Here is a 22,307-nt window from a genome sequence, read left to right as displayed (position 1 = left end):
ATGTTCAGTCTGCTTGGTGCATTTTTATGGCCATTACTGCCCTGGTGTTTGACACAGGCTGTGCCGATATGCTCTGTATCCATTCTTAGTAAATGTTTTCTCACTCGTCTTCCCTTGGAAGTGTCTGCATGGTTTACAGAACACAGCATCACTTGATGAACAGTACTCCAGTCAGGATGAAAATGTGTCATAGTTGTCAGGGTTAAAGGAACGGATTTTCCCGGAAATGTTGGTCACTGGAAACCTTTTAATTTTGGGCTGGACTGGCGGCTCCTCCACTGCTGACAGTAGCACTTCTCCTCCTGCTGCTTCCCCCCCTGCTGTTGTATCCATGGTTGCATCCGATGAGGCTAGAATAGAATATATAGATTATGCTTATTAACAAACATTTAAAACAAATGTTTGGGGTGGGCAACTTTGATGATGGAGAGGGACACTATATTTCCACACTCACTCCAGAGGGCCACATTGCATATACTGTCTCTCCGTATTTTCACTTTTTTCTGTCACAAAAAAAAATCTGGATTCCAATTCAAAAGTTGCAAAAATAGACGATCTACAAGGCCAGCGCGACGCGTTTTCAGCTTGTAGATCGGCTATTTTTGCTACTTTTGAATTGGAATCCAGATTTTTTTTTTTGCTATTTTCTTATTGGAATTTTTTATTTCAAATGCATTTAGTTATACTTAAAGCGGGTCATGTTTGCATGTTTGGAATTGTAACAGCTGAACTCAATAATATATCAGCATTCTGATATTAACCTGCGGGCCGCATTAAGTGTCAAACAGAGAAACAAACAGAAAGAAAGACATTATGAAATGTATTCGTGTATGTATTAAAAAAAAAAAAAAAAAAAATTGGGTGGGCCAGCTTTCTGGGCCGCGGCCCACCCAGGCCCACACCATAGCTGCGCCCCTGCTACATATTCTTTGACTCAAGTACTGGGGTTCTTTGTCCACTACTGTGCAGGACTCCAGACCAGACTGTTGATGCGCAGTGTGGGGTTGAGTGGTGTCACATCGATGACTACATATAGCATGACACACATCTGGGTGACACTCTCTCATCATGATCCCACCATGAGTAAAGTGGCATTAGCATTTGCTCACATTAGTGTTGTAGTCCAGTGAATCATGACAGAGAATGACATGAAAAGAAAGTAGGTGTGTTATGAGCATCATCATATCGTCTCTGTCGGGGGGAAACCTCATATGTCCAAAACTGTTACCTTTCAGGATTCAAAAAGTAGCAAAAGTAGCAGACCTACAAGCTCAAAACGCATTGCTTAGCTGCGAGTTTCGAGCTTGTGGATCTGCTATTACAGTATGTAATAATTGTGTCAGGACTAATTACAGCCAGTGACATGTCAAAACTCATCAGAAGGTGACCTTTGATCAGGAGGGGACACACCCAGTTGAGCCAGACTGTGACAGAGCAGTGGATTTACACTTTACACAGCAGGGAAGTCAGTCTTGTGTTGGTCCCTTATTAAGAAGGGGAGGTCCTCAATGAGTGTGGCTGCTGTCGACTCGTTAACTTAATGTTGAATGTTGAACTTGGTGTCTGAAGCCTGCAGGAGCAGTTTCAGGAAGCACAGCTGGACGGCAAAACCAGGAAATGAGGTGCACATGTAACACTATAATAAACAATATGCTCTCCCAGGGAAAGTTGTCATGACATCTTTTTATAGTGCTGGGCGATACGGACAATATCATTATATCAAAAAAATATTATATTAATATATTACCCAGCCCAACGTCATTCCTAACAAGAGAGGTGCTTTATTACAATCCTGAATCCCTGAAACCGGCAGGCCACTTTTCAACTTATAGAGAGTGAATCCAGGACAGATGATTAGATTTTTTTGCATTTCTTTCTTTAACCCATTAAGACCTGATAGGCCGATTGTACAAATGCCTTCCAGAGCCGGTGCTAGCCGTCAAAAATATCAAAAGTAGCAGATCTACAAGCTTGAAACGTGTCGCGTCGCGTCCCGTCTGCTACGTTTTTGTGTGACGCTGTAGTATGATCAAGTAGGGCCTTTATTTTACGAAAAAAACACAACAAGTTAAAATATGGACATAAGTGGTTGTCATGATTTATGACCTTTATCTGCTTGACCCAGTACACACATGTGGTGGATCACGCATCTATGATACGATGACCATCAACTACTTCATCAGAGAGACTGACGTCTGTGCACAATGATACGAGATGCATGCTCTATTCCTATCCATTCATTCTGTTCTTGTCCTCGTTTTCATATCTTCTGGTCACGTCATGTGTCCACTGTCCAATACTGTATAATACTCTCTATATGTGTGTATATTAAAACTTCAGAACATGTAGTGTGATACGGCCTGGTGTCATCCTGTTCTCCGCGCACGCGACTCAGCTGAAACCTCACTCGCCACCCTTAGAGTGAGACTCTTATGGACCACGTATGGAATAAAATATGTAGTCACATCTGTAATTAAAGTGTTCTATATGATGACAGCTTTACATAGCGAACAGGATGAGGAAAGCAACCCATCAAACAGAATAGACCCATGGCTTCAGAGAGGGCAAATCCCAGGATGGCATGAGAGAAAAGCTGCTGCTTCAGAGATGGGTTCCTATAGCATAGCCAATGATGATAAGGCTGCCGAACACTGTTCCAATTCCAGCACCGGATCCAGCCACTCCGACCGTGGCAGCTTCCGGGCGGCACCAATGAACTTGGCGGCAGTGTCGATGTCCCTGCTCACGGCGCTGGTCTGGAAGCCTCTCAGTGCAACCTGAGTGAATTGGGGCTCTGTGGCAACAGGGCAACAGAGATCTCTGTTTTAACAACCCAAATCACAACAGTGATTTCTGCCCAACAGCAACGATTATTCAAAGATCCTTGTCCTCATGGTATACAAAACATAGATAGGAGAGAGATATATACACACACAGTATACAGTGTAAACATACAGTAACATCTTTTCTTACATTTTATGTGATAATCGACTTTTGTGAAATGTATTATTATGCTTTTGCTGATTTTAGTATTTCTTTGTAATACCCTGTGATATGTTGTATGTTTTTGCTAATGTATTTTAACGTCTTGGACCCAAGGAAGACTATAGCTGACGTTAAGGCGTCAGCTAATGGGGATCGGTTTAAAATAAACAAATAAACATACAGTAGATGTGTCTTGTGGGGGGGGAGACTTACTGGAACTGTACTCCCTTCTGTAGGTCAGGTCAGCTGTTGTAAGTAGTGTTGTAATTGAGCTCACATGAGTTAGTGCAGCCAGCGACCCATTCCACCAACAATCAGCAGCAACTCTAGTCTCGTGTCTAAAGTCTCTCTCTCTCTCTCTCTCTCTCTCTCTCTCTCTCTCTCACCCAGCCTCTCCAATATACCTTCCTCTCTCTCTCTCTCTTGCCCTCCCCTCTCTGTGTTTTCTCCAGAGTCACTGGGTCATTTCCAGGCAGCCAGCCTCCCATCCTGTGAATGTTGCTTTTATAGTCGGGTCTCTTCTTCTCCATCATAAGAAGACCATATAGAGTTTCATCTGGCTTCATCCTGAGCCTGTATAGGCTGGCTGACCCTGCTATGGCTCCGGTCAATGAAAGCAACGGACTGGACAACTTCACATTTGCGGTGAGTACACAACAGATCTGGGCTGGTCGGTCATGGAAAGCTGCTTATAAAAGTGTGGATATGTGATTTGTTGCGCCTATTTACTGTAGGCTGTAACATATGATCACCTTTTCACGCCTATATACCTAATTACCTGTAAAAGGTTAAACTTTTTCATAATCTCACTCAACAAATGAAGGAAGGATGAATTTCTCTAAGTCCCTAATATCCTAAATGCATCACACACGCACACACGCACGCACGCACGCACACACGCACACACACACACGCGCACACACATGCACACACACACGCACACACACACACACACACACACACACACGCACACACGCACACACACACACACTGAATATCCTTGTTTGCTGTGACGTCATGGGAAGTTAATCATTTCTATCGAGCAGGCCTGTGTGATGGATATGAAAGAATGTAGTGTGTTTACATGCCTGATCGTCCACGCTTAGGAACATTCCCCTGTTGTTGTGCCCTGTTGACTCACTGAAACAGAAGGTCCAACCACATCCAACAACACGAAAATAGCCAAATCTACACGCTCACAAGGCTCTACAAGATCTAGATTTAACCCAGAAAGTATAAACATTTAACATAGGGATACATTTTTACACTCAGTTGCTGCGCCGTTTATCCCAAAGCGTTGGTGATTGCAGCAACGGTGATGTTAAATCTATGATGATCTACGATGTTGAAAAAGTAAATACATTTCATACTTTTATATTGTGTTGGTGTTTTATTAAGTATACTGTAGCTACCATGTATAAACATAATAAGTGAGGTTCTGCCTTGCTTTGCAAAAGTCACGTTGCGAAAATTTCTTTCGCTTTAAAGTCTTATCTCAGCCACAACCTCTTTGCACGTCCTGATGCGATAAGGGATTATTCACACCTACATGGTGTCTGCTGGCAGGTCAAGGCTGCTGGGGCTGTAATAGGTGATAGTATAGATTTCCTGGTTAGCATTTTGTCAAATATTTGTTTCGGTTGTATGCGAGTTCATCCATGTTGAAACGTTCCGTGTTTCATTTTAATGTGTGCAACTGTACTACTGTAAGTCCATGGTTGTAACGCACAAACATCAACATCACAAACACCTCGAATCTTCGCAGGAAATATTTTCCAATGTTGTGTCTTTGACAATAAGTGACGTTTTGTCTTCCTTTTTGTACTTTTCTACGTTGCAGCTTGATGGACATTTCTGTGATCTACCAGAGAAGAAAGACGGACAGGAGTCTGACACTTCTGCAGAGGAACACAGAGACAAACTGGTTTATTGTGTGACAGACGTGCCCCCCTGGTACCTGTGCATCATCCTGGGCATTCAGGTACATCCATGGCCCTTTTTAACTGAGCCCCCCTTGGTACCCGGGCATTATCCCATCCCATTAAGACCGGGAAAGCATCTGTCATTTTAGATTTTAACAACTTTAACCAATATCTTATACTTTGGCTATTAAAAAATAGCAGATCTACAAGCTCATAGCACGGCACTGAGTGCCGTGCTATGAGCTTTGAAAAATCTTGAATATATATATTTTTAAAGCGAACATTTGTAACTCGAATCTTTGCTTCTGGGGGGATTCTACAAATGTCTTCTAAATCCTAACAGTTTTTTTTATTTACTTTTGTTGCTATAATCAGTGGTTCTCAAACTGTTTCATGTCAAGGGCCTCCAAAATTATATGTATTTGGTCGCGGATCCCCATCTCAAAATATGTTGTTCCAGGGACTCCCCCAGAAGCAAAGATTTGAGTTAGAAATGATTGCTTTAAAAATATATATATATATTCAAAGATTAGCAAAAAAAAATCTTCATTCTTCAATTTTGTTTTTAAGTGCAGTGCTATGAGCTTGTATATCTGCTATTTTGAATAGCCAAAGTATAAAATAATGGTTAAAGTGGTTACACAGATGCGTTCCCCCATTCTAATGGGTCATGTCTCCCCCTGGTAGCTGTGCATCATGGCAGGGCATTCAGGTACATCAGCAACAGTGACGGTCTCCTTAGGTTGATACTGAGCCACGTGTTTGCATCCATGGTGATTTGATTAACCAGGTAATAAATTGGATAACTACTACCCTCCCTGACTAACCAGGTTTCTGAGGGAGGATGTAAGGATGCAAATTGACTGGAAATGAGCGCAGCGTCACATGAGAGTATCAATTCAGCCTTTCATTTAAACATTTTTGGTTAAAACAAAAAAGAAATGAAAAAAAAAGAAGTGAAATGCAGTCAGCTGAGATGGATGAGTAATTTCTTACTCATGACAGATCCTTGTCCATGTTATTTTTAAGAAGTTGTTATGATCATTGACCATCTACACGATAGACACTGATGTGAGATTAACTCCTATTTGCCAGCTGCAAGTAGGTGGTGACATACATACAATAGTGCCTTTGATACAAACCGCCACACAATCTACCAATAAAGTCTGTAATCCCACTTTAATTTAGCGCCAATAGCAGCAGGGTTTTGTGGGTGATGATGGCAATTGGTTGGTCAGTTGGTTTGGTTCCATATACTGTATAAGATATCTTAAAAACTACTGGCTGGGTTGCCATGGAATGGAATGCAATGACCTTATGACCTTTCCTCTAGCACCACCCTTACGCTGAATGGCACTTTGGAGCCTTTTCTTTATGGTGCGTTTGCTCTCATTTATAATGTGAGTACAGAATATTGTCGCTGTCAATTGGAAACATGTGTTACTTTTCTCAAATTCAAAAATGGCAAAAAGTAGCAGATCTACAAGCTCAAAACGCATCGCGATGCGCCACATTTTCAGCTTGTAGGCTATTTTGCTACTTTTGTGTGACACTGTATATAGTGTGACGTAGAGCAGTGTTTATCAACCCTGGCAAACGGCCCAATTTTGGTCCGCGAGTACTGCTGAGGTGTGCCGCGCCGTTTGAAGAAAGTGTGAACCCAGCCCCTCGAGAACAATAGCGGCGATCGTCCGTCAATTGATACAGCCATCATCCGTTTCACACACAGCCACGCCCGAGTCCATTCAGTGTAGCGACCATAGGAATGCAAATATGTTGTCCTACCTGGTACTGTATAGGGGGCACAGGGTACATGCTTTGGCACTCAGTATTATTACTATGTAGATATGTGTATATATATATATATATATATATATATATATATATATATATATATATATATATATATATATATATATATATATATATATATATATATATACACACACACACACACACACACACACACACACACCGTATATCTAGGTGTGCCCTGGGATTTTTTGGCTATGCCAGGTGTGCCTTGGCACCAAAAAGGTTGATAAACACTGACGTAGAGCATTAATTTCCCCCCAAAAAACATAAAATGTTGCCTGACAGCCAACTATCATTGCCTGACAGCAATGATATACATATATACAGTACCCTTTATTCATGTTATCCTAACCTCGCCCCCTGCTTGCAGATTGCTGGCAGTAGCAGTGTGCACACATCAAAAACTGATGATACATTCTAAATTCTAATACATTGGTTCTCAAAGTGGGGTCCTTGGGAGGGTTCCAGGGGGTCCCGTGATGCGAGTGTGTACATCTGCTATTTTTGAATTGTTTTGAAAGATATAGATTTTTTTTACATACAGTAAATCTTCTCTCCTGGGGGTCCCTGGCACAAAATTTTAGATTTTCAGATGGGGGTTCGCTGCAAAATACATATCAATTTAGGGGTCCTGGCCAAGAAAAGGTTTGCGAACTCCTGCTCTATAATAACATGTGTGTCCTCTCTCTCTCTGCAGCATTGTTTCACAGCGTTCGGGGGGCTCATCGCCATCCCTCTCATCCTGTCCCAGGGCCTGTGTCTGCAGCATGACGGGCTGACACAGAGCCAACTCCTCAGCACCATCTTCTTCGTGTCTGGCATCTGCACACTGCTGCAGGTCACCTTTGGTATAAGGTGAGTGCACGCACGTGTGTGTGCGTGTGTGCGTGTGTGTGCGTGTGTGTGTGTGTGTGTGTGTGTGTGTGTGTGTGTGTGTGTGTGACGTGTGTGTGCATGTGTGTGCGTATGTGTGCATATGTGTGTGTGCAGTGGTGTACAGTAACTAAGTACATTTACTACTGTACTTAAGTACAATTGTGAGGTACTTTTACTTTACTGGAGGATTTCCAATTTTCTATTATTTTACTTCTACTCCACTACATCTCAAAGGCAAATATCGTACTTTTACTCCACTAATAATAGTAATAATAATGGATTTTATTTATAACGCACTTTACATTTACAAGAAATCTCAAAGTGCTACAGAAGGCAATTGCATAAAAAGAGAAACATCACACCAATAAAAGAAAACAACAACTAGGAAACTAAAACTACAGTTATTTGAAAACTTTAGTTACTAGTTACTTTGCAGATATAAATTATTACATTGTAAAACATATACATTAACCACTTTAGCCCTGTTTTATACCTAGGCTATTTGAAAATAGCCGATCTACAAGCTCACAACGCGTCGCATCGCGGCGCGTTGTGAGCTTGTAGATCTGCTATTTTCAAACATTTTAGTACTTTTACTTTTGGTACTTTAAGTACATTTTGATACCAATGATTTTGTATTTTCACTCAAGTAAATTTTGAATTCCGGACTTTTACTTGTAACGGAGTACTTCTACATTGCAGTGTTTATACTTTTACTTAAGTAAAACATTTTTGTACTTTTCCCACGCACGTGTGTGTGTGTGTGTGTGTGTGTGTGTGTGTGTGTGTGTGTGTGTGCGTGCGTGCGTGCGTGCGTGCGTGCGTGCGTGCGTGCGTGCGTGCGTGCGTGCGTGCGTGCGTGCGTGCGTGCGTGCGTGCGTGCGTGCGGGGCCCCGAACCCACAGGGAACTAATGCTCTGTGGCACCCCCTCACATTCTAGTTACTATGTTATAAGAGGATATTTCAGTGTGGCAGCATGCACAGGTTGCATTTCAAGAGCTTATAAGTAGAAAAAAAGCATGAAATTAATGAACCGTGCCAAGCACATATTTTGCTATTTAATCCCTCAATGGAAACACTTTAAAGAGCAAGACACAGCAGTCATCATTCTGTTCACCAATTCCCAGAAATGAGTTTTGTATTATCAATTAAAATATCACATACAGTACAATTAATTGACATAAACATAGAGTAGAGGAGATGGAACATCAGAGCAGTCCCCCTCCAACAGAACACACATAAACAACATGAGTTGCATCAGTTTGTTTACACAGTGACATCCAGACAACAGGCGCAAAAAGCACGGCCATTGTTTCCCGCCCGATTGTGTTGTCGTATAGCCTTGAACCTAAACGGCTCTTCATGGCGCTAAAAGCTCACAAACAAACCATACATACTGCCTGCACACAGGGCCACCTGGCTCAATATTTGTGTCACAGTAGGATTAGGGAAGGAATTTCCATCTTATTAGGGTTGGAATCTTAGCTCTTGCTTAATCCACATTCCCTCGCTTTAGCGCCTCTTGTCTCGATCCAAAAAAAAAAAGCCTGGTGGTCAGCTGTGAGGAACAGCGACGCATCGTTCTAGAGACCACAGACACCACGTTTGCCTCAGGACAAACACACTCTCAGAATGTTTTTACTATAATTCAGACCTAATTCACTTTGACGGGGTAATTAACTTTACAATACAAAGGCCCATTTACCCCGCTAGCCCGTTGTACAGTATACATTATGCTGCCAGCCTCTCGGTTTCGTTCCTGTCAAAGTCTCCGGTACTGGTTTGTTTGCTGTTAAATTTAGGTTTTGATCGAGGGTCTCTGAAGGTCAGGTTTTATTTCTGTCTGCATGCTGTAGACGGGAAGAGTGGGCATGGACCATGCGGTCCAGACACAGAGAACGCCATTTACACTCCACTTATCCTACAGCAGTTGATTAGAGAGTCATGATCTTGCTGGGTTCCTCACAAGACTCAAATCAGCCTCCTTTATCATTTACAATCATTAGGAGAGAGGGAGAGAGAGAGAGAGAGAGAGAGAGAGAGAGAGAGAGAGAGAGAGAGAGAGAGAGAGAGAGAGAGAGAGAGAGAGAGACTTAGGGCACGAGACAAATAAAGTACAGGAGTGACGGTTGCAGTTGCACTTTTACCAGTGGAGTAAAGTAACAATAAGTACATTTACTCAAGTACTGTACTTAAGTACAATTTTGAGGTATTCTTTTACTTAACTGGAGTATTTCCAATTTGCAGTACTTTTACTTCTACTCCACTACATCTCAGAGGCAAATATTGCACTTTTACTCTACTACAATTATTTGAAAACTACATTTTCAACTACACTAAATTACTAGTTAGTTTGTAGATTTTCATTATTATTCCAAAACATACATTAACCACTTCAGCCCTATATACATTTCGGCCATTTGAAAATAGCCGATCTACAAGCTCACAGTGCGCATTGTGCATTCTGCATAATTACTTTTGGTACTTCAAGTACGTTTTGATATCAATACTTTTGTACTTTTACTCAAGTACATTTTGAATTCTGGACTTTCACTTGTAACTGAGTATTTCTACATTGCAGTATTGATACTTTTACTTAAGTAAAACATGTGAGTACTTTCCCCACCACTGACTTTGACCAGCAGTGATCCTCTGTTTTGACAGATAAGTGAGGTGGCAGCTTCCTTGAAGGTCTCTGCTGCCCAGATGAACATGAACATATTTTTACTAGTCTTGATTTATGTTTGTTTTATTTGCTTTGGCAATGTAAACATATGTTTTTTTTTCTCATGCCAATGAAGCCCCTTTGAATTGAATTGAATTGAACAAATGATTGAATTTATCGGCTCAGTGCCTTATGGATTCATAGCATATATTAGAGTAGATCATATCAATCTAGTCGAGACTTTTTACTGTAACATCACTATGCTTATAATTATGATTATATATTTGATCTACACTCGTATACTATCTTGGTTGGGTAGGACTATGATTTCGAGAGTTTGCAACCATACAGCATTGGTTGTCAAAGTGGGGTCCGGGGACCCCCAGGGTCGGTATTCCAGGAGGTTCCCAGCAAAAGTAGTTAACATAGAATCACAAGCATGTTAACCACTTTATCCCTTTATATGATGGCTATTCAAAAATAGCATATGTACATATTTCATTTTTAATCAATCTCCTCTTCTGGTGGTCCCTGGCCCTTTTCAGATGGGGGTCCGTGGCCAAATATATGTCAATTTGGGGGTCCTTGACCCTAGTCAACAAACGAGTTAATGGTCATACAAATAGAGTGCAAACAAAATGTAAGTGCTACAAGGTAATTCTATACGTCAAAACCAAGCATACAAACTGTTTTCTAAATTCTTAGCATTTGTGGTCAAGCAAACAGAATTATGTCTATCTAAATAACATAAACAAATGCAAACAAGTAGCATACACATCACACACATCCACATAATGGCATAATGAAAACCTCATGAGTGCATCTGCCTGAACTGGCTAGATGGCAGGCTACATATCATAAACATTGGTCAGGAGGATCCTTAGATAACACTTGTCTCATTGTCTGTAAATGGACTCGCATCCATAAGAAGGGTGATGAAAACAGCACAGCACATCAGCAGGACTGAACTACAAGCCATGCAGGCCCTCTAAGACAATGGTTCTCAAACTTTTTTCGTGCCAAGGATCCCCGAAAATATGTTGTGCCAGGAGCAGAAGCAAAGATTTGTTTAAAATTTTCTCTTAAAAAAAGAAAAGATGTGAAGATTTGCACACATTTTGAAGATTTTTTGAAAAATAGCAGATCTACAAGCTTGAGTGCCGCGCTATGAGCTTGTATATCTGCTATTTTTGAATAGCCAAACTATAACATATGGATAAAAGGGTTAAAATGATTGTGACGCTGGGGACCCCCTGGTATCCCCCCCAAGGGCCCTGGACCCCACTTTGAGAACCAATGCTCTAAGACCCAGAGGATCATCAGAGAGTCCCCTGTAACTCTACTATCATCTGAAAACTACTGCCTCTGTCCAACCTGTCTCAATGTCTCGAGGACCCAGAAGCAGAGCAAGGCAAGCAGGCAGATGAAGTCCAGTATTTATTTACACCAAACAGGTTTACAGCAGGACAACCTGAACCAGAGCACACAGTAACAAATGACTATAACCTGACATAGAAAAAGTGAACAGAGGGAGGACTAAATAGACACAGACTAACTAGACACAGGTGAAACTCAAGACAATCAACACAGGGATTGGCTGGGAGACTAACAGGATACAGGTGAAGAAAACAAGTAATCACAGGGAGGTGAGACAAGACAAACAGTAACTAGGGCTAAACAGGAAACACTAGGTCATCACTACATAATAAAAGTATTACAGATCCTGACATTTATGTCCGCAGACTGCCCATTCTTCAAGGAGGTACGTTCACGTTGCTGGCTCCCTCCATGGCCATGCTGTCCATGCCAGAGTGGACGTGTCCCGCCTGGACCCAGAACGCCAGTCTGGTCAACACCTCCTCCACAGAGTTCGTCGAGGTGTGGCAGAGTCGAATGAGAGCGGTGAGTAGACCGAGAATTAGTCTCATGTGGCCAGACTGTTGCCTCCCACAATTTTCAAATGTTTCCGGTCATACAGTCTGGGACTCGGAAGCTCTGATCATGATTAGAATATAAACCGGATGTGAAGCCTCCTCCCCACTTCGTTTTCACCCCGTTTCGTCACCCCGTTTCGTCTTTACAGTCACGCAAATTTATCCTAATAAAAATACAAATCATCTAAGTATATTTAGCTTGCTGCTTAGCAGAAATGGAAATAAAATAATAAAATGTAAAGATATTTTAAAATATATTTTCGTGAACGGAAGTGCCAGCTTCCTCTCTCGGATTTCGGGAGTTGTAGTTCCAGACTCTATATAGCATTCAGAGATTGTGGAATGGTTGTCTGGCTACGCGAGACTAACCGAGAATGGTTCATAACCTGTGGGTGATTTTGAGGGGGTCCCCAGATGACAGCAATTGTAATCATTTGTAATACCTCAAAAAAGAAAGAAAGAAAAGTAATAAACAAACTATACTATATAAACTGGTCAAACATTGGCAAAAATTGTCAAATTATATAAGAAAGAGGCAAACATTTTGAAAATAGCCGATCTACAAAGCTGGGAGCTGACGAGTACAACCGAACCAGTACAACACTGAGCAGCTCCTCTGGAGCAGTTGGGTATTCAGCGCCTTGCTCAAGGGCACTTCAGCGGTGTTGGAGGAGGGGTGAGTGGTGGCCATTCACTTCCCCTCACAGACTTTTCCTGTGTACAGGGAATCTTCCGGCAAAAAGCTCTCTCCTCTAACCATTAGCATACCGCTGCCCCTAATGCTGCATCATCACAGCTGACGCTGACTCAGCTCCCATCTGATGGACAATGGCAACCTCTTATAAATTCAATCCATCGCTTAAAAAAAAACAACGTACCCCTCGTTTACTCCGTTCCCCATAATAAAATATGCTAAATATATTTTTATCACAGAAATAATTTGTATGGCGACAATCAAACAAACTTATTTAGTCACCGAGAGACTAAATCGGGTAAACGTTTACTTGCCAGACATGAAATCACTGTTCCAGGGTACTGCGTTTTGTACATTTTATTAAAGTTAAAACAATTCATTTAGTGGCATCATAAATAACAAACTGAATCACAGCATGGTGTTGCGTTTAACGTTTGCGTTGCGTGCGGTCAGCAAAGTTGGACTTCCCCCGCTCACCCCCTCTCCATTTCATTCATAAAAACCCGCAGGTGAACAGCTGACTTTACTAGTACTGACTGATTGACTTAGCAGTTAGCACCCTTTGTGAATGGCGTGAGCAGTGAATCAATTAAAACCATAAACAACCCATTATAGCTGTCTATACCTGTTACCAACGCAACTTTTATTACAAAGGATTGCATGAATTATTATACAATAATGATGTCTCTGTTCACAGGTGCAGGGTTCCATCATGGTGGGTTCCGTCTTCCAAGTGGTGGTGGGTTTCTCGGGTCTCATTGGCGTCTTCATGCGCTTCATCGGGCCTCTCACCATCGCGCCCACCATCTCTCTCATCGGACTGTCTCTGTTTGACTCTGCTGGCACCAAGGCTGGCAATCACTGGGGCATCTCTGCCATGTGGGTATACAGTATATATATATATATATATATATATATATATATATATATATATATATATATATATATATATATATATATATATATATATATATATATATATATATTATACTACAATTATTTGAAAACTTTAGTTACTAGTTACTTTGCCGATTTAGATTATTATCACAAAACATACATTAACCACTTCAGCCCTATATATAATTAGGCCATTTGAAAATAGCCGATCTACAAGCTCACGACGCATTGTTAATCACTTTACATTTTTAATTACTTTATCCATATGTTGGCTATTCAAAAATAGCAGATGTACAAGCTCATAGCATGGGGCGGCCATAGCTGAGTGGTTAGTGAGCCCGCCTAGGGAGCCGGAGGCCCTGGTTGCCCCAGGTACGATTCCAGGCCAGGCCAGCAAATGTGTCGATGAAATGAAATTTGTCCCTGAGCAAGACTCTTAACCCCTAATTGCTCACAGGCCCTCATTGGAAACAAGACCGCATTGGGACTTTCATGAACGGACCTGTTAAAGGAATTATCCTTATCCTATCCTTATGTCACTTCTTGCCGCCCTTTGAGCTTGTACATCTGCTATTTTTGAATGATTATTTTAAAAAGTCATTTTTGGGGGGGGGATATTTTGATATAAATCGTCTCTTCTGGGGGTCCCTGGTGCAAACTCTTTTCAGATGGGGTCTGCAGCCAAATACATATCAATTTGGGGGTCATTGGCATGAAAACGTTTGAGAACTATACTGAGTTGCAATCTATCATTTAATATCAATTTTCTCTCTGGCCAACACAGGACCACAGCACTGATCATCCTGTTCTCACAGTACCTCCGTCACATAGCGGTGCCTTTCCCCACATACAGCAAAGACAAGAAGCTGCACGTGTCTCGGCTCTACGTCTTTCAGATTCTCCCAGTGAGTAGAAAATCGTCAGAAACCTCCTATCTTCATATTTTAACTTTTTTGTGTTTTTTGTAAATAAATGTCCTTCTTCATCATACATACTACGGCGACACAGAAAAGCATCAAAAGTAGCAGATCCACAAGGTTTTGAGCTTGTAGTTCTTCGGTTAGGCTTAGAGTTAGGGTTAAGGCAGCTCTCCAACGCACCGATTTTGAGCCGACTCGGCATCGGAAAGCTTTGGAAAGCGTCTGCTGCCGACAAATTGTTGTCTCATGGCGTCGCTCCGTCGGTTCAGACCTCTTTCGACCCGACTCAGAGAAACCGAGCATGTCTTTGGGTCGACTGGTAGAGCCGTGGGGTAGTGAAGAGGGGGGAGAGAGAGGGGTAAAGATTTGGTCCAAGCTGGCTTCGGTGTTGCCAGATTCTGTGAGTGACGTGGTCTATGAAAACAAGCCCAAAAGAAGCGATCAGTTTCAGCCACATGAGCCCTATTATATCAGCTCTTTTCAAAAAGAAACTTGAAAGCCGGCCCAAATAAGAATCTACACTTCAGAAACAAGCCCAATCAAAAGCAACCAGCAACTATGAATATTTACAACACATTTACATCACAGTGAAACAAGCCCAAAGTCGCTTATAATAAGCAGACCTGGCAATGCTGGCCAGGCCAGCCTGCCAGCTATAATGCATTAGCTCAACAATGGGCACATCGGCCGACAGTTTGTGCTGAACTAAATGGCAACTTTTGCCAACAGATTACCAGTCTGTTGCAGTCTGTTGTAGTCTGAAGTAGTCTGTTTGGTGGAGAGTCACCTTTAGGCATAGTGTTAGTGAAGTTAGGGCTAAGGTTAAGGTTAGGTTCAGTCATAGCTTCTGTGAACTTTAAAGGTTCTATGACATTCATTTTCACTTTTTTTATTCTTTATGTTTTTTGGGGGGTTTTATGACCTCAATTACACCCAAAAAAATCAGAATTTTGAACATTCAGTGGATTTTCTGTGGTCTGGGGTTTTCTGAATAATTAGGCTGAAAAGTAATCTGAGCTTGGCCCTTCGGCAGTGAGGTCACAGTCGATTAATCCCGCCCACTCTCCTCCTCGCCCCTCCCCTCCCCTATCCTTTCCTTTGGGGGGGGGGGGGCGGAGCAGAGGCGATGATTGACAGGCAAAATCCCTCACCAGCGACACCCGCAGGCAAAGATTTATTTTTTCATTGCAGTTGAAAAGGCTTTAGAAATGTGAGAGAAAAACACCTGCCATGGTTAAATGGAGTGGAATTTTTTGTTAAAACTTTCTATACACGTTTGAAGGAGCATGACAAAGACTTTTAATGTGTGGTAAAACTGAACGTCATGAAACCTTTAAAGGTCAGGGTTGAGGTGCCACCTGAGCAACACACACCAAAGAAAGAGGCAGCAGTTAAGACTTCAGCTCTCACACGGTGGTACTCTGGCTCTCCCTGCAGGTGCTGCTGGGTATCACAGTGTCATGGCTCATTTGCTACATCCTAACAGTCTACGATGTGCTGCCCTCCAGCCCTGAGCAGTATGGCTTCCTGGCCCGCACTGACCTGCAGGGAGACATCCTGGACCGCGCCCCCTGGTTCAGGTTCCCTTATCCAGGTAAGAGGATGCTGCCCTGTGGTGGAACAAAGTTCTCAACCAGTGAGTAAAGTCGGTGGAGTATTCAAAAGCACATGCTTTTAAAAATACTCAAGTATTCAAAATTACAAAGCACATTTTCCTCTTAATATCAAGGCATTGCTGTTTTGAAAATCCACGATTTTCCAGAAATTGTCAATATTTAGTGAATATTGAGAGTATATTCAGCGATAGTTCATGTAGGCACGGAAGGCAGGAGGTTTGTATGTACTCCTTATGCTATATGCTATGGGTTGTGCTAAGATATGTGGTAGTTTATTTATGCATTGACGGTTCAATGTTATAATCATGTACAGTAATAACTGTATTTCATGCTCATTTCGGGGGGGTTTGTGATTTCAGATCTGTTGTCATGCTTGCGCTGTTGCGCAGGTAATCTGTAATATCACATGAGCAGAGTCACACCGCCAAACTGAATGCAATATCATTGCAATAAATGGTTAATGGTTAATAAATGGTAAATGATTCATCCTGAACTGAAGTGTCTAAATGAAAGAATATAATGACATCATCGGTGGTCATTTATTGATGCAGCAACAGTGGCTTCTGTTTCAGTGTACTAACATTCAAGGAAGAGAAAGGCTGTAGTCTCAGACAAAGAGTTTGTTGACAGCAATTGTACCAGCTTATAATGAGCATTAATGAGGACCAATTATATGAAGACAAGGTTGAAATGGGTGAAGCGTTCCTCCCAATTCTTCTGTGCATGCATGTGACACTTTTATGTTTGAACTCCAACTTTCAGGTCAGTGGGGCGTTCCAACTGTGAGCTTGGCGGGGGTGGTGGGCATCCTGGCCGGCGTGATTTCCTCCATGATAGAATCCGTGGGTGACTACCACGCCTGTGCCAGGCTGTCCGGCGCGCCGCCTCCCCCGAAACATGCCATCAACAGGGGGATCGGCATCGAGGGACTGGGCTGCCTGCTGGCCGGGGCCTGGGGCACAGGAAACGGAACCACCTCATACAGCGAGAACGTGGGAGCGCTGGGCGTCACTAAGGTGAGTACACTGTACATGTAATAACTTTTTAATGTCAAGGACCCCCAAATTGATAAATATTTGGCTGCGGACCCCCATCTGAAGATATGTTGTGCCAGGGACCCCCAGAAGCAAAGATTTGTGTTAGAAATGTTCACTAGCGTTCAATATTCTTTAAAAATTTCAGATCTACAAGCTCATAGCGATGAGTTTGTAGATCTGCAATTTTTGTATAGACAAAGTATAAAAGGTTAAAGTGGTTAAAATGATTGTGATGCTACATTAACTACTTTTGCTGGGGACCCCCTAGAACCCCCCAAGGACCCCTGGGGGTCCCTGGATTAGGACCCGGCCCCCCACTTCAAATGATTCTCTCCAAGGGACCTGGTGTGAATTTTTTTTTGGTTCAAATTAAATAAAATTAATTGTCTGTATGTCATAATTTACAAATGTTTTTGTACTGTAATAATTTCAAGTGAACTGAATTATAGTGAAATTGCATTTTGGCTGGGGACCCCAGCAATAATTTTGGCTGGGGACCCCAGCCAAAATCCCAGCCAGAATCCCCTCAAGGTCCCCTTGGTCCGAAGACCCCATTTGTGAAAAACACTTTTGTTAAATTGCCACCACATGTTAAGTAAATACCCATTAGGCCTACAGCTAAGAAACACTTCTAAACAATGTTCCAGAGTCTCTATTAATCTACAATAGACCCCTTAACAGACGACGTCACACTGGTTGCAAGCGATAAGAACCAGTATTGCGCGCGCAGGTCCGGCACCGAGGGTGCGTTCGGAAATAGCGCACCAGAGCGCACTCGCCTATTAGTTTGTATTGGCCAGTGCGCTCATTGCTGTATTTCCGAACGCACCCTATGTTGGTAAACAAATAATTGGTCTATAGCAGAAACATTGTGATTCTATCAATCTATAGTAATAAGAACATTGTGATTCTATTCATCTATAATAATAGCATAAACATTGTGATTGTCTGCCTGCAGGTTGGCAGTCGCAGGGTGATAGTAGCCAGTGGCGTCCTGATGGTTCTCATGGGTGTGTTTGGTAAGGTCAGTGCTATCTTCACCACCATCCCCTCACCCGTCATAGGAGGCATGTTCCTGGTCATGTTTGGGGTCATTTCTGCAGCTGGAGTTGCAAATCTGCAGGTGAATAATCATGCAACTTCTGAAATCTAATGATCACATAATTACAATGCTCCAAGTGTTTATAGATTCGTTGCTGTCGGGCAGAAACCTTGTATGTCCAAAACCGTTCCTGTTTTATAATTATTTTGAGAACATTTTAGAATAGTGAAAATAGCAGATCTACAAGTTCACAACTCGTAGATCGGCTATTTTCACTCCTTTCGTGTGACACTCTTGTATGACGAAGTAGGGCTTTAATATCATTGTTAAAAGCATCAGAAATGGATGTTTGTTACCATGAATGACATTAGCCTCCTTTGTTTTCATGTAATTGTTCAGTATGCAGACATGAACTCTTCTAGAAACATATTCATCTTTGGATTCGCCATGTTCTCTGGCCTGGTCATCCCAAACTGGATAATAAAGAACCCCAACGCCATCGCTACAGGTACCTGAGTCTATATGGTTTGATGGAATTGAATATTTTTATTAGACAGAAATGTAAAACAGCACGAGTACAGTCAAACAAAGGAAAACACCCAAGAAAGTCCTTGCAGTCTTGTTCCGTAAACAGATTACTATAGCCATGATTCATGATGGACATTACATCTTATTTTCATATAACACACACACACACACACACACACACACACACACACACACACACACACACACACACACACACACACACACACACACACACACACACACACACACACACACACACACACACACACACACACACACACACACACACACACACACACCCCTAGCTTTAACTATCTCAAGCAAGTTTCAAGCCTCGAGCTGATTTTCATACCATGCTGAAATAAATAGTAATGTCAAGTATACCAATGCAATTGTTTTGTCCCAGTAATAATGGGATTGATAATAGGACAAAAATAACTACTTATACCTTTTATATGTACATAGTTGTGGTAGAACTGGACCAGGTATAAGTGTTGGTATTTTGTCCTATATAATGTGTAGGTGTGGTTGAACTGGACCAGATGCTGCAGGTTCTTCTGACTACCAGTATGTTTGTAGGAGGTATATTTGGCTTCATACTGGACAACACAATACCAGGTATTTAAACGCGCACGCGCACACACACACACACACACACACACACACACACACACACACACACACACACACACACACACACACACACACACACACACACACACACACACACACACACACACACACACACACACACACACACACACACACACACACACACACACACACACACACACACACACACACACACACACACGAGAAAATTGCACTCCGAGAACTGAATGCATGTCAGTGCGAACAAGTCTATGTTCCCGTGACATGCGTAAGTAGTAAAGTAAGCCTTGCCGAGCCATGAGGCCCATAGGTCAGGAGCCTATCTCCTGTTTCTGTAGTGTGCGGCGGCACAATGTACAGGTTCACCCCCTGGACGCTGGTACAGTATGTCTCAGGGACTTATACCTCCAATCCAACCCTTGATGTGCCAAGCTGGGAGGTGTTTTTATAGTCCCATTTTTATAGTCTTTGGTGGTATGGTCCCAGCTGGGAAATCAAACCAGGACCTCCCAGTCTCAGGCCGGACACTCAAACCACAAGGCCACTGAGCTAGGTACACATACCACCGTCCTGAAATAAATTGAATCCATTGTAAACATACAATGAAGCTGCGAAACGAAATGCAATCTTCCATTCCATAAAACACTTAAATGATCAGTGGTGGAAGAAGTACTCAGACATTACTTAAGTAAAAGTATCAATACCATAATATAAAATATACTTAAAGCACCAAAAGTAAAAGTACTAAAATGTTTTAAAGTAGCAGATCTACAAGCTCACAACGTATCGCGATGCGACTCGTTGTGAGCTTGTAGATCGGCTATTTTCAAATATCCTATATGTATAAAATAGGTCTGAAGTGGTTAATTACATTACATTGCATTACAGTCATTTAGCAGACGCTTTTATCCAAAGCGACTTACAATAAGTGCATTCAACATAGGTAGGGAACGAAAACTACTAATCACCAGAAGTCTTAAGTGCATTTTCTGCAAAAACAAGCAACCAAGAGTATACCTAGCGCTAAGGTAAAAGTGCAATATATCAGCTACCTACTTTCTTAAACAGATGAGGCAAAAAAGCTAAATCAAATGAGCAGGAGCTAAAACAAATAATTGTATCGACTAAACAAGATCCAATAAAACAATAAAACAAGCGTTAATGTATGTTTTATAATATAATATAATATAATATAATATAATATAATATAATATAATATAATAATTTATATTAACTAGTAACTAAAGTTTTCCAATAATTGTAGTGGAGTAAAAGTACAGTATTTGCCTCTGAGATGTAGTGGAGTAGAAGTAAAAGTATTGAAAATTGGAAATACTCAAGAAAAGTAAAAAATGCCCCAAAATAGTACTTAGGTACAGTACTTGAGTAAATGTACTTAGTTACTTTACAACTCTGTAAATGTTTGCACAGGTTCCGTGCAAAGCTGAATTCTTTGCACGGAACCTTTTTAACAACACACCGTTCTGTGCCCCCCCCCCCCCCCCCAACAACAGGATCGAAGCGCGAGCGAGGCATCGTGGCCTGGAACAAGGCTCACGAGGAAGACTCCAGCGACACCCTGGAGAGCGAGGAGGTGTACAGCCTTCCCTGGGGCATCGGCTCTCTGGTGGCCTCGTATCCCTGGCTCCGCTACGTACCGTTCTGTCCCCCCTACGTCCCCGGCTCCTCGGACGGATCGGACACTGCCGCTCTGGAGCCCAGGGGGAGCTCGGAGCAACCGCAGAGCGTCAGCACAGTGGCTCTGTGAGCTTTGTGCGCCGACATCATGGATCCATTAGGAATCACACCCACCACCCGGGCAGCTCATTCCTTAGCTGTAGTATGTAACTTTTTTGTTAGTGAATAAAATGATATTTTTGACCAATCTGTATGGCAGAGTATGTTAATACAATGCAATATATTATACAATTGGGGCGGTTGTATTTGGCACAAAGGCTAAACCGGGTCAATTTCTCCCCTCGAGCAAGCAGGCATGCAGGCTCTATTAGCTCGGTGGTTTCAGTGCTTGTGCAGGTGACCCTCATGGTTCAAATCTGGGGTTGGCCGACTTGCTTCCACTTTGACTAATAGATTTTGGGCAGAATCTCGAACAAACGAAATGCTAACTTAGGTTATTGAAATATGTATTTCCATATTTTTTATTTTGTCAGGCCTGAAACAAATGCCCATGTAATTTTTAAGGTGGGTCTAGTTTAGATTGATACAATCGTTTGGGGGCTATTTGTATTAGAATTTTTTGTTAATTCCTGCCCATCCTTCATACGCTATAATGAAACACAAAATAGATCATTACAGATAGGATTGGAGGTGACTGAATGATGGTTTCTTAACATTGCTGGCGATGGTGAGAACAAATCTCTACCCTAGTGAGTGGAAGTGGAAGTACATCAGCCATGTTTGTGAAAGGCTTCCATTATTGGACCTTCTGTTTTTATCTCTCCAAAGACTCAAATACACACAAGTACTCTTACTGTAACATCATAGTTCACTGTACTTACCCACTTTGAAACTGGAGTCCCTATTTTGGGCATGTCATTCTTGGCGGAAATGTAAAAAATTTACCAAAAATGTTCAATATTTTTAAAAAGAAAAATAGCCGATCTACAAGGTCAGTAGATCGTCTACTTTCGCGCATGACACCATCATACGATGAAGTGGTTTAGGTGATTAACGTAACTTCAGACCCTCCAGAAAAACGCGGGCAAAAATCCTTGATTATGCGGGCTAAAACTCTTGATTATG

General features: G+C 42.0%; 1 protein-coding gene across 1 annotated transcript; it reads left to right on the top strand.

Moving 5' to 3' along the window:
* Nucleotides 1-3,582: 3,582 nt before the first annotated feature.
* On the top strand, nt 3,583-21,312 carry slc23a4 (solute carrier family 23 member 4; the record flags this gene model as incomplete). The annotated part of the gene is made up of 12 exons (XM_080438003.1): nt 3,583-3,630; nt 4,826-4,966; nt 7,420-7,577; nt 12,007-12,166; nt 13,590-13,771; nt 14,574-14,694; nt 16,147-16,303; nt 17,088-17,341; nt 18,321-18,485; nt 18,804-18,912; nt 19,455-19,550; nt 21,059-21,312. The coding sequence occupies 12 exons, from the start codon at nt 3,583-3,585 to the stop codon at nt 21,310-21,312; spliced, it is 1,845 nt and encodes a 614-aa protein (XP_080294129.1).
* Between the last annotated feature and the right edge of the window lie 995 nt (nt 21,313-22,307).

The sequence above is a fragment of the Gymnoscopelus braueri genome (assembly GCF_963280865.1).
Source record: "Gymnoscopelus braueri genome assembly, chromosome: 9".
Classification (NCBI taxonomy): Eukaryota; Metazoa; Chordata; class Actinopteri; order Myctophiformes; family Myctophidae; genus Gymnoscopelus; species Gymnoscopelus braueri.
The sequence above is the reverse complement of the archived record's forward strand: the minus strand, read 5'-3'. Positions and strand labels throughout refer to the sequence as shown.